The 13799-nt window shown below is 43.4% G+C and overlaps 1 protein-coding gene across 1 annotated transcript in view; it reads left to right on the top strand.

Annotated features, from left to right (window-relative positions):
- The window catches only part of si:ch73-61d6.3 (occludin), a 43542-nt gene extending 30511 nt beyond the window's left edge, over positions 1 to 13031 (top strand). The window contains exons 5-8 of the mRNA XM_029708133.1: positions 3907 to 4119; positions 9531 to 9702; positions 10547 to 10588; positions 10703 to 13031. Coding sequence (XP_029563993.1) covers positions 3907 to 4119; positions 9531 to 9702; positions 10547 to 10588; positions 10703 to 10804 — 529 coding nt within the window. The 3' untranslated portion in view covers positions 10805 to 13031. The remainder of the gene's footprint in view (positions 1 to 3906; positions 4120 to 9530; positions 9703 to 10546; positions 10589 to 10702) is intronic.
- Positions 13032 to 13799: the final 768 nt, after the last annotated feature.

The following is a 13799-nucleotide window of genomic DNA, read 5'->3' as shown; positions in this document are numbered from 1 at the left end:
ATTACGGCAGGTAATTTTAGAAAGAAAGGGTCCAGATTGTCTAGCCCGGCTGATTTGTGGGGGTCCGGATTTTGCAGCTCTTTCAGAACATCAGCTGACTGGATTTGGGAGAAGGAGAAATGGGGAAGGCTTGGGCGAGTTGCTGTGGGGGGTGCAGTGCTGTTGACTGGGGTAGGGGTGGCCAGGTGGAAAGCATGGCCAGCCGTAGAAAAATGCTTATTGAAATTCTCAATTATAGTGGATTTATCGGTGGTGACAGAGTTTCCTATCCTCAGTGCAGTGGGCAGCTGGGAGGAGGTGCTCTTATTCTCCATGGACTTTACAGTGTCCCAGAACTTTTTTGAGTTTGTGTTGCAGGAAGCAGATTTCTGCTTGAAAAAGCTAGCCTTGGCTTTTCTAACTGCCTGTGTATATTGGTTTCTAACTTCCCTAAAAAGTTGCATTTCACGGGGGCTGTTCGATGCTAATGCAGAACGCCACAGGATGTTTTTGTGTTGGTTAAGGGCAGTCAGGTCTGGAGAGAACCAAGGGCTATATCTGTTCCTGGTTCTAAATTTCTTGAATGGGGCATGCTTATTTAAGATGGAGAGGAAGGCATTTAAAAAAAATAACCAGGCATCTTCTACTGACGGGATGAGGACGATATCCTTCCAGGATACCCGGGCCAGGTCGATTAGAAAGGCCTGCTCGCTGAAGTGTTTCAGGGAGCGTTTGATCGTGATGAGTGGAGGTCGTTTGATGCAGGCAATGAGGCAGTGATCGCTGAGATCTTGGTTGAAAACAGCAGAGGTGTATTTAGAGGGCAAGTTGGTTAGGATGATATCTGTGAGGGTGCCCGTGTTTACGGCATTGGGGTTGTACCTGGTAGGTTAATTGATCATTTGTGTGAGATTGAGGGCATCAAGCTTAGATTGTAGGATGGCCGGGGTGTTTAGTATGTCACAGTTTACGTCACCTAGCAGCACGAGCTCTGAAGATAGATGGGAGGCAATCAGTTCACATATGGTCTCCAGAGCACAGCTGGGGGCAGAGGGTGGTCTATAGCAGGCGGCAACGGTGAGAGACTTGTTTTTAGAGAGGTGGATTTTGAAAAGTAGAAGTTCAAATTGTTTGGGTGTAGACCTGGATAGTAGGACAGAACTCTGCAGGCTATCTCTGCAGTAGATTGCAACACCGCCCCCTTTGGCCATTCTATCTTGTCTGAAAATGTTGTAGTTAGGGATGGAGATTTCAGAGTTATTGGTGGTCTTCCTAAGCCAGGATTCAGACACGGCTAAGACATCCGGGTTGGCAGAGTGTGCTAAAGCAGTGAATAAAACAAACTTAGGGAGGAGGCTTCTAATGTTAACATGCATGAAACCAAGGTTTTTACAATTACAGAAGTAATCAAAAGAGAGTGCCTGGGGAATGGGAGTGGAGCTAGGCACTGCAGGGCCTGGATTCACCTCTACATCACCAGAGGAACAGAGGAGGAGTAGGATAAGGGTACGGCTAAAAGCCATGAGAATTGGACGTCTAGGACGTCCAGAACAGAGAGTAAAAGGAGCAGGTTTCTGGGGGCGATAAAATAGATTCAAGGTATAGTGTACAGACAAAGGTATGGTAGGATGTGAATACAGGGGAGGTAAACCTAGGCATTGAGTGATGAAAGAGATTGTCTCTAGAAACATCATTGAAACCAAGTAATGTCACCGCATGTGTGGGTGGTGGAACTGAAGGGTTGGATAAGGTATAATGAGCAGGGCTAGAGGCTTTACAGTGAAATAAGCCAATAAACACCAACCAGAACAGCAATAGACAAGGCATATTGACATTAAGGAGAGGCATGCTTAGCCGAGTGATCATAAGGGTCCAGTGAGGTTGGTTTGGGTCACGGTGATTCAGACAGCTAGCCGAGCCATGTGTAGCAAGCTAGCAGAAGATGGAGGTCTGTTTTTTAGCCACCCCGTGCATTTCCGTTGGTAGATTAGTGGGTTCCGTGTGGTAGAGGGGACCAATCCAATTGTCAAAATAGTTATAGTGGCCCACGAAGATTGTTCGATAGACCTGTTCAGATGGCAGCCGATATGCTCAAGACAGCTAACGATTAGCGGGCCGCAGTTAGCCGATGGGCGTTCAGGTTACGTCGTGATGGAGGGGCCAGTTGAATAACTCCCTCAGGCAGATAACGTCGGAATTCCAGTCGTGAAGGCCCGGTGGGGCTCTGCATCGGCAGTAAAACGGGTCCGGATAGGTGATTGTTGCCCAGGAGTGGCTGATGGAACTCTTCAGCTGGCTAGCTCTGGGATAATTGGTGTTTGCTCCGGAATCGACGTTAGCCAATAGTCACTCAGATAGCAGCTAGTTAGCTGCAAGATCCAGGTGTAAATGTCCAGAGCTTGCGGTAGAAATTTGGGGATATGGAGAGAAAATAGGTCCGGCACCACATTTGGTGAGGCGAGTTGCAGGAGAGTGTTTTGAAGTTGAGTTTCTAGAAAAAATATACAAAAAGATATGCGAAGGAAAAGACATAAAATACATACACACGGAACAAGACGAGGACAAAGGACATCTGACTGCTACGCCATCTTGGAAACCTCGAAGAAGCTATAGAAATAGAATATAAACGCAATAGAAGCGTTGTTTTTTTGTACTATTGTCTCTTGTGTCTTTAGAGGACTGTTTCACTTTGATGTCCTTTTTCTTTCCTTATTTTATCTTTCTTTTCTTCTGTTTTCTTCTGTTAACTAGATATTCTTTGTTAACTAGCTAGCTTCTTCCAGGAGAGTCCCTAGCAACTGCTTAACAACTGGTAAACAATTCAGCTAGCTAAGATAACTGTACAATTTTATAAAAAATAGTTACTTTTTCAAAAGCCTGTCTTTGTTTGTTGCTTGTTTTGTCTCCAATTCAGTCTTGCAGTTTTCTTTTGCTTTTTTCCAATGTACTTCACTCTAAAAACAAAAAAAAACATGTACATTTCAATATTTGTAGGAGCTCATTTTTTCAGCAGCTGCTGCTCAATTTGGAACTCCGGAACAGAGAATTAATGCAGCTGGTGGCCACACCAGATACTGACTGTTACTTTTGATTTTGACCCCCCTTTGTTCAGAGACACATTATTCCATTTCTGTTAGTCACGTGTCTGTGACTAACAGTTTGTTCAGTTTATGTCTCAGTTGTTGAATCTTGTCATGTTCATACAAATATTTACACATGTTAAGTTTGCTGAAAATAAACGCAGTTGACAGTGAGAGGACGTTTCTTTTTTTTTGCTGAGTTTATGTAATGTTGATAAAACTCCCAAAAAGTCCTGCTTCATAAACAGAGGAATGCTAGCCTCAAGACTTCCCTGACCTTGTTGACATAGCCTGCCAGTTTATGTTATATGGTGCTCTGCTGTAATATCATAGCCACTTCCACTGAGCCTTGAGATGAAACCTTAAATCCCTGCTAACTCAACAGTGAACTTCTCTTCCCCTCCTTTTATTAAGGAAATCCGGAGTCTGTCTCTTCCATTTGTCCAGTGGTTTCGGTGACTTGTAATCAGTTACATTCATGTACTTCATTGTCGTTTTTCCCTTTAAGTGGATCAGAAACCATAGGAAGGTCATGGCTGATATGTTCTTGGTTGTATGTGACAAGAAACTAAGGCCATGACTAAGGTCATAGATACTAAAGTCAAAACGAAGGTAATTTTTGGTACATAGAGCAGAGGTATTCAGAGTTTTTGGTACATAGAGCAGATGTATTCAGTGTTTTTGGTAGAAAGAGCAGAGGTTTTCAGGTATTCAGAGGGCTTTTGGTACATAGAGCAGTATTCAGAGTGTTTTTGGTAGATGGAGCAGATGTATTCAGTGTCTACCATATTATATTTACATTACATTCATTGTTGAGTTTATATTGAATGTTATTGTTGTGCCTTAGGTATTCGGAGCATCTGGCTAGCCATCCCTCGGACCAGCCCTCCCAGGGGGCCAGTTCCAGCCCCTCTGAGGAGGCAGGGGGGGTCAGGAAGCCCTCTGCCAACAGGGGGAAGAGGCGCCGGCGCAACCCTGAGCTGGATGAATCACAGTACGAAACAGAGTACACCACGGGAGGAGAGACTGGCAACGAACTGGACCCAGAGGAGTGGGAGAGGTGAGACACACAGGGAGGCATACACATACACACGCACAAATGTATTACACGCATGACTAACTCACTTTTGATAAAAGCATCTGCTAAATGGCATATATTATATATTATTATATCACACAAATTGGCAGGCACGTTGACGCGCGCACACACACATACATGCGCGCGCATGCAGGAATATTCACACACACACACAAACACGTTCACACTCACTCACTCACACACACCTGCAACAATGCAATGGTAGTGGGGGAGGTTAGACACACACGGCAAGCACTCATACACACGTAATCACACACACACACACACACACACACACACTACAGCCATATTAGTCTGAGTTTTTTCCACACAGGCGCACACACACACACACCCAGTACACGCTTTGAAGAAAAGGTGTTATCGAGAACTTGAATAACCCTTTTTGAATAACCCTTTTTGGTTCCAGGTAGAACCCTTTTGGGTTCCATGTAGAACCCTTTCCACAAAGGGTTCTACATGGAACCCAAAATAGTTCTACATGGAACCAAAAAGGGTTCTACCTGGAACCAAAAAGTGTTCTCCTATGGGGACAGCTGAAGAACCCCTTTGGAACCCTTTTTTCTAACAGTGTAGCAGTCTGGGCTGGTCTTGTTTGGTCCAGTACAGTAACTAATCTCTACTGGCATGCCATTCCACATGAGGTTGTAATTGGAAATAATGAGAGAATTGGGCCAAAGGTTTAAGGTGTGGGGGTCAGTTGTGAGTAGGTCGTTAGTGAGAGAGCTGCCTCCACATCCCCTCTGCCTTTCCTCTCCTTGACACTGAGAGGGCCCTGGTGAGAGAATTGGGATTTTAAAACCATTGTTTGACTGGTGTAAAACAGAAGATATGAAGCCCTGGCTTGCTGTACTGTGTATTACAGGAGCACTCAATTCCTGTAATGGTCGAGAAGTGGCCAAAAAGAAAGCGGAGCTTCTCGTTGAAATATGCTGAGTGTACAGCAAGACAGAATATGACCCTAATACTGTTGGTCATAGTACATTCGAGTTAAATTGATCAAATTCACTATTTGACCAAAAGTATGTGGACAATTACACGTCAAACATCTCATTACAAAATCATGGGCATTAATATGGAGTTGATCCCCCCTTTGCTGCTATAACAGCCTCCACACTTCTGGGAAGGCTTTCCACTCGATGTTGGAACATTGCTGAGGGGACTTACTTGCATTCAGCCAGAAGAGCATTAGTGATGTCGAGCACTGATGTTGGGCGATTAGGTCTGGCTCGCAGTTGGTGTTCCAATTCATCCCAAAAGTGTTTGATGGGGTTGAGGTTAGGGCTCTGTGCAGGCCAGTCAAGTTCTTCCACACTGATCTCAACAAACCATTTCTGTATGGACCTCGCTTTGTGCACGGGGCATTGTCATGCTGAAACAGGAAAGGGCCTTCCCTAAATTGTTGCCACAAAGTTGGAAGCACAGAATTGTCCAGAATGTCATTGTATGCTGTAGTGTAAACATTTCCCTTCAATGGAACTAAGGGGCCTAGCCCAAACCCTGAAAAACAGCCCCAGACAATTATTCTTCCTCCACCAAACTTAACAGTTGGCACTTGGCAGGTAGCGTTCTCCTGGCATCCGCCAAACCCAGATTTGTCCATCGGACTGCCAGATGGTGAAGAGTGATTCATCGCTCCAGCGAGCGCGTTTCCACTGCTCCAGAGTCCAATGGTGTCAAGCTTTACACCACTCCAGCCGACGCTCGGCATTGCACATGATGATCTTAGGCTTGTGTGCAGCTGCTCGGCCATGAAAACCCATTTCATGAAGCTCCCGACAAACAGTTATTGTGCTGACGTTGCTTCCAGAGGCAGTTTGGAACTCGGTAGTGAGTGTTGCAACCAAGGACAGACGATTTTTACACGCTACGCGCTTCAGCACTCTGTGGTCCCGTTCTATGAGCTTGTGTGGCCTATCACTTTATGGCTGAGTTGTTGGTGCTCCTAGATGTTTCCATTGCACAATAACAGCACTTACAATTGACTGGGGCACCTCTAGCAGGGCAGAAATTTGACGAACTGACTTGTTGGAAAGGCGGCATCCTATGACGGTGCCACGTTAAAAGTCACTGAGCTCTTCAGTAAGGCAATTCTATTGCCAATGTTTGTCTATGGAGATTGCATGCTTGATTTTTATACACCTGTTAGCAACGGGTGTGGCTGAAATAGCCAAATCCACTAAGTTGAAGGGGTGTCCACATACTGTTGTGTATATACAGTTGAAGTCGGAAGTTTACATACACTTAGGTTGCAGTCATCAAAACTCGTTTTTCAACCACTCCACAAATTTCTTGTTAAAACGTCTTACATCTAGACGTTCCGCTAGCGGAACACCTGCTCCAATATCCAATGATGGGCGTGGCGCGAAATACAAATTCCTCTAAAATCCTAAAACTTCAATTTTTCAAACATATTACTATTTTACAGCATTTTAAAGACAAGACTCTCGTTAATCTAACCACACTGTCCGATTTCAAAAAGGCTTTACAGCTAAAGCAAAACATTAGATTATGTCAGCAGAGTACCCAGCCAGAAATAATCAGACACCCATTTTTCAAGCTAGCATATAATGTCACAAAAACCCAGAAGACAGCTAAATGCAGCACTAACCTTTGATGATCTTCATCAGATGACAACCCTAGGACATTATGTTATACAATGCATGCATGTTTTGTTCAATCAAGTTCATATTTATATCAAAAACCAGCTTTTTTACATTAGCATGTGACGTTCAGAACTAGCATACCCCCCGCAAACCTCCAGTGAATTTACTAAATTACTCACGATAAACGTTCACAAAAAACATAACAATTATTTTAAGAATTATAGATACAGAACTCCTCTATGCACGCGATATGTCCGATTTTAAAATAGCTTTTCGGTGAAAGCACATTTTACAATATTCTCAGTAGATAGCCCGGCATCACAGGGCTAGCTATTTAGACACCCACCAAGTTTAGCACTCACCAAAATCAGATTTACTATTAGAAAAGTTTGATTACCTTTGATGTTCTTCGTCAGAATGCACTCCCAGGACTTCTACTTCAATAACAAATGTAGGTTTGGTCCAAAATAATCCATAGTTATGTTCCATTAGCGACGTTTTGTTCGTGCGTTCTAGACACTATCCCAATGGTAAATAAGGGTCGTGCGCATGGCGCATTTCGTAACAAAAGATTTCTAAATATTTCATTACCGTACTTCGAAGCATGTCAACCGCTGTTTAAAATCAATTTTTATGCCATTTTTCTCGTAAAAAAGCGATAATATTCCGACTGGGAATCTGCAATTAGGTAAACAGCCGAAAGAAAATACATCACGGGGTCGACTCGGGCACGCGCCTAAGCCTTTTGTCTGCTGATAGACCACTTAGCAAAAGCGCTCGTGTGTTTCAGCCAGGGCTTTGAATTACGTCATTCAGCTTTTTCCCGGGCTCTGAGGGCCCATGGAAGCCGTAGGAAGTGTCACGTAACAGCAGAGATCCTTTGTAATGGATAGAGAGAATCAACAAGGGGAAGAAATGGTCAGACAGGGTACTTCCTGAACAGAATCTTCTCATGTTTTGGCCTGCCAAATGAGTTCTGTTATACTCACAGACACCATTCAAACAGTTTTAGAAACTTTGGAGTGTTTTCTATCCAAAGCTAATAATTATATGCATATTCTAGTTTCTGGGCAGGGGTAATAATCAGATTAAATCGGGTACGTTTTTTATCCAGCCGTGAAAATACTGCCCCCTATCCATAACAGGTTAACAAACTATAGTTTTGGAAAGTCGGTTAGGACATCTGCTTTGTGCATGACACAAATAATTTTTCCAACTGTTTACAGACAGATTATTTCACTTATAATTCACTGTATCACAATTCCAGTGGGTCAGAAGTTTACATACACTAATTTGACTGTGCCTTTAAACAGCTTTGAAAATTCCAGAAAATGATGTCATTGCTTTAGAAGCTTCTGATAGCCTAATTGACATAATTTGAGTCAATTGGAGGTGTACCTGTTGATGTATTTCAAGGCCTACCTTCAAACTCATTGCCTCTTTGCTTGATATCATGGGAAAATCTAAAGAAATAAGCCAAGACCTCAGGAAACAAATTGTGACCTCCACAAGTCTGGTTCATCCTTTGGGGCATTTCCAAACACCTGAAGGTACCACGTTCATCTACAAACAATAGTACGCAAGTATAAACACCATGAGACCACGCAGCCATCATACCGCTCAGGAAGAACACGCATTCTGTCTCCTAGAGATGAACGTACTTTTGGTGCGAAAAGTACAAATCAATCCCAGAACAACAGCAAAGACCCCCTGTGAAGATGCTGGAGGAAACGGGTACAAAAGTATCTATATCCACAATAAAACGAGTCCTATATCGACAAAACCTGAAAGGCCGCTCAGCAAGGAAGAAGCCACTGTTCCAAAACCAGCATAAAAAAGCCAGACTACGGTTTGCAACTGCACATTGGGACAAAGATCGTACTTTTTGGAGAAATGTCCTCTGGTCTGATGAAACAAAACTAGAACTGTTTGGCCATAATGACCATCGTTATGTTTGGAGGAATAAGGGGGAGGCTTGCAAGCTGAAGAACACCATCCCAACCGTGAAGCACGGGGGTGGCAGCATCATGTTGTGGGGGTGCTTTTCTGCAGAAGGGACTGGTGCACTTCACAAAATAGATGGCATGTTGAGGAAGGAAAATTATGTGGATATATTGAAGCAACATCTCAAGACATCAGTCAGGAATTTAAAGCTTGGTCGCAAATGGGTCTTCCAAATGGACAATGACCCCAAGAATACTTCAAAAATTGTGTCAAAATGGCTAAAGTACAACAAAGTCAAGGTATTGGAGTGGCCATCACAAAGCCCTGACCTCAATCCCGTAAAAAAATTGTGGGCAGAACTGAAAAGGCGTGTGCGAGCAAGGCCTACAAACCTGGCTCAGTTACACCAGCTCTGCCAGGAGGAATGGGCCAAAATTCACCCAACTTATTGTGGGAAGCTTGTGGAAGGCTACCTGAAACGTTTCACCCAAGTTAAACAATTTAAAGGCAATGCTACCAAATACTAATTGAGTGTATGTAAACTTCTGACCCACTGGGAATGTGATGAAAGAAATAAAAGCTGAAATAAATAATTCTCTCTCTTATTCTGACATTTCACATTCTTAAAATAAAGTGGTGAACCTAACTGACCTAAGACAGGGAATTTTTTTCAAGGAGTAAATGTCAGGAATTGTGAAACTGATTTTAAATGTATTTGGCTAAAGTGTATGTAAACTTCTGACTTCAACTGTATAGTGTATGTGTAAACAATGTCTAACAATATTCTCTGACTTCGTCTATCTCTCTCACTCTCTCTCCCCACAGCGTCTACCCAGAGATAACGTCAGACGGCCAGCGTCAAGAGTACAAGAGGGAGTTTGATGCCGACCTGAGGGAGTACAAACACCTGTGTGCTGAGATGGATGACATCAGTGACCAGATGAACAAACTCAGCAGGCAGCTGGACACACTGGACGAGACCTCCGCCCAGTACCAGGTGAGACACCAGAGGGAGACCAGTGGAGGCTTGTGTCAATGTAGTATTCATATATATATATATATATTTTAAATGTTATGTTATTATTTTTGAGAATACAGCGGGAAATGTGGAGAGAGGGTGGAGAAAGACGGTAGGGTCATACACAGACAGTAGGGGTGGAAACAGTAGGGTCATGGACAGACAGTAGGGTCATGGACAGACAGTAGGGTCATGGACAGAGGTTGGAGACAGACAGAAGGGTCATAGACAGACAGAAGGGTCATAGACAGACAGTAGGGTCATAGACGGACAGTAGGGTCATGGACAGACAGTAGGGTCATGGACAGAGGTTGGAGACAGACAGAAGGGTCATAGACAGACAGAAGGGTCATAGACAGACAGTAGGGTCATAGACGGACAGTAGGGTCATAGACGGACAGTAGGGTCATAGACGGACAGTAGGGTCATGGACGGACAGTAGGGTCATGGACGGACAGTAGGGTCATGGACGGACAGTAGGGTCATGGACGGACAGTAGGGTCATGGACGGACAGTAGGGTCATGGACGGACAGTAGGGTCATGGACAGACAGTAGGGTCATGGACAGACAGTAGGGTCATGGACAGAGGGTCGTGTCATAGACAGAGGGTCATAGACAGACAGTAGGGTCATAGACAGACAGAGGCTGGAGGTGGGGCTACAACCCCTGTCGCCAAGGGCCATATGTGGACCGGATGGTGGAGGCTGGTGTCAATTTAAATGGGAGGACAAGCTCAATACTATGAGCTCTCCTTCCTTCACCAGCCTCCACTGAGATACACACTTAGAACCAGGGATAAATACTTCTTATTCTTTGCTTCAGGTTGTGGCAGAGGAATATAATCGACTGAAAGACGTTAAGAGGGTGAGCAGACATTTCTATGAAATCCCATACATTATAAAGAATGAACCTTTATCACCCCATAATGGGGAATAGACGATGAAACAAATGATCTATTATCTCTCTGCTCCTCCCCAGACACCAGACTACCAGGCTAAGAAGCTGGAGTGTCGCAAGTTGAGACACAAACTGTTTCATATCAAACGTGTGGTCAAGGCCTACGACAAAAGCCTTTCTTAAAGCCACGCTCTCCCTCCAACCCTATCCACCCCCTCATCTGTCGTCATGACAACACCACACTCCTGGACTAAGAATATGCAGAACACTAAGAATATGCAGAACACTAAGAATATGCAGAACACTAAGAATATGCAGAACACTAAGAATATGCAGAACACTAAGAATATGCAGAACACTAAGAATATGCAGAACACTAAGAATATGTAGAATGTTGAAAACCAAAGCTCCCTTCTTGGCATTTACACACACACACACACACACACACACACACACACACACACACACACACACACACACACACACACACACACACACACGGTTATGTGATTCCTTCTGCCTGGATTAATTTCAGACCAGTTCTCTACTCTGTGTGGATTGCTTCACAGACACTATCGTACACTGTGGGGTTGAAAGACTATATTCATAATACTTCACACAGTAACACAACACTAGCACTGCCATATTCCTAACTGTGCCTAGTAAGTAACATTGTTGTACATGCTTGCCTTGAAACACTGCAGCCTCTTTGACTGGATGGGTGTGGTTATAAAAGGTTACCTCAATGTCGTTTCACCAGAGGTGGTCTGTGATAAAGGCATTGGGCCTTTGCTGGTTCCTGTTTGCATTGTTTTATCTCCACAGATAAGGCAGTATCACTGAGCGTAGAAAAGGGCGAGTCATGCACCAAACCTACTAGAACAAACCCGTGCTGAAGAAAGCTAAAATACCCACTGTTTTCTCTTACAAAGGACTGAATTCTACCTTATATTATGACAGTTGGAGGACCTGCAGTATGTGAACACTCTGAGCTGCGTTCGTGAATTCAGTCTGGCTATCTACCCCGATTTCAGAGCACTCTAGTCTGAGTGTGCCAGAGCGTAAATAACTGACACCAGTTGAACATGGCTGGTGTCAGTAAATTCAATTGTTGCCAGCAGCACAGTTACAGTCACCAACGCACTGGGTAACATGAAAACAGTCTAAACAGCTCTGCTAGGGTGAGTAAAATGGTCAGAGTGAGGTGTTCTCTCATTTGTGTCTGGAAGTAGCTAGCCAACGTTAGCCAGTTAGCTTGGGATCTTGACTGCCGTTGGGAGGTCAGACCTCTGAACGCTCCGAAGAGAGCGAAACGCTCAGAATGTACGAACTGACAATCTGACAACACCGCACTCTGAACATACTCTGGCATTCCAGATTGAATTTACGAACACACCCTCTGTTGTGTATTGCCATGACAACCTCAATGTTATGTTTCAGAAAAGTAGGGCTGTGTTAGCAACATTGTCAGTGAAATTAGTATTGTACTGTGTCTGGAGATAATTTCCAATATCACCATCTAGACTTCTAAATCTGTTGTCCATTGTGATTAACTGTATATTTTGTATATATTTTGGAGTTAACCGGATTTAAATGGTGAAGTATTTACTAATAACACAGAATCAAGAGGAACAAAACGCTTTGTATTTGTCCTATGCATTCTTCATGTTAGGAGCCGTCTATCTGAATTCATGCCACGTTAACGCGCCAGTCAGAACTAGGAAACGCTGACATTTCCGACTTGCTAACTGGTTGAACGCGGCACGTCTATAACTACAACCAGTTAGCAAGTCGGACATTTCTGAGTTTCTTAGTTCCGATTAGAACGTGAACGCGGCAATATAGTGACATCTTGGTCATTTTGTACTTACTGAAGAGACAAATGAAATGTTGTCCAGGGTGTTTTCTCAGTGGTCATTCACAATGCACTGATGCTATGCACATATTAACCAATGACAGGGGCAGTATTTTATGAACAATATTTGTCTCGTGTGCTCTTTAAACACTATGGGAAACATGCATCAATGTGGTAAATGTGTCAATAAGCTCAACTCGGTTTTGATTTGATTTCTCTGCTATGATATAATGATTACCTGTTGATTATTATGCGCTGTCACTGCTCCGCTAATACACACCTTCTGCAAGGTAATGCTTCTCAATGTCAGTTAGAAAATTATTTACAGCTATTTGGATTATTTGTTATTCATTTGTATTTTCTGTGCTTGAACTGATGAGTTTTACGAAGAACAGATTTTTGTCTTCCCCCTGTTTTGAGTCCTTTATTTTATATGAATTTATTTCCTTTCATGTTACTGTAAAATCTCTTGTAAAAAGGCATCATTTCTAAAATGTATTGATTGCCATGAAAAAAATAAACTTCTGTAATTCTTTAACGATGGTAATCTAACAACTACAGTATCCAGGAGCCCTTTCCTTTCTCCTACTGCCGTCTAAAACCATTCTGCTGGTCAAGTTACCAGCTTGATAGCCAGCTAAACATGACTGGACAAAGCTGTTTTATTATCAAACAAATATCGAGCAGCCTGCAAGTAGAAGGGGAAACATTCAGGTCTAGCTCTGGTAATACAGTATATCATAGCTTTTGAATGGTTTTCTGCATGGTAAAGTCTGTCTAATCAGACATGCTCATGGTTCTCACAGGTGAGGTGCAATTAAGCGGTCGCTGTCTCACTCTTCAGTGAAGAGGAAATTCAGTAAATCTTGGAGGACAGCGGTGGAGAATCTCAATTGGATTTTGCTCGACTCCTTGCAACCTCTTCTCTGTCCTCTTCTTGCCTCCTTTTGAAAGAGACTTACACTATATTTCAGTTATCGATCAGATTTTCACAACTCATTTACCAATCACATCATGTCTTGTCTTTCGATTTACTTTTTCACCTGTAAACCCCTGGTGAAGAGTGAAGACAAAGGCCCCCAATCTGCTGGTTTTATCAACTTCCACTTTCCTCAGAGTTGCTGAATTACTTCTTCAGTCTCACAGGTGAGGTGAAATGATACATTGTATCTTTATAACAACAGCCGAAGTGAACCAGACATGAACCAATAACTTTAACAACTCTCTTTAGTAGGAATACGGTACCCTACAGCAGTGGTTCCCAACCAGGAGTACTAGGACCTGGGGGTACCTGGCCTGTCCACAGGGGGTACTAGGACCTGG

The sequence above is a fragment of the Salmo trutta genome, chromosome 22 (assembly GCF_901001165.1).
Source record: "Salmo trutta chromosome 22, fSalTru1.1, whole genome shotgun sequence".
Taxonomy (NCBI): domain Eukaryota; kingdom Metazoa; phylum Chordata; class Actinopteri; order Salmoniformes; family Salmonidae; genus Salmo; species Salmo trutta.
Note: the sequence above shows the minus strand (reverse complement) of the source record. Positions and strands in the feature narration are given on the sequence as shown.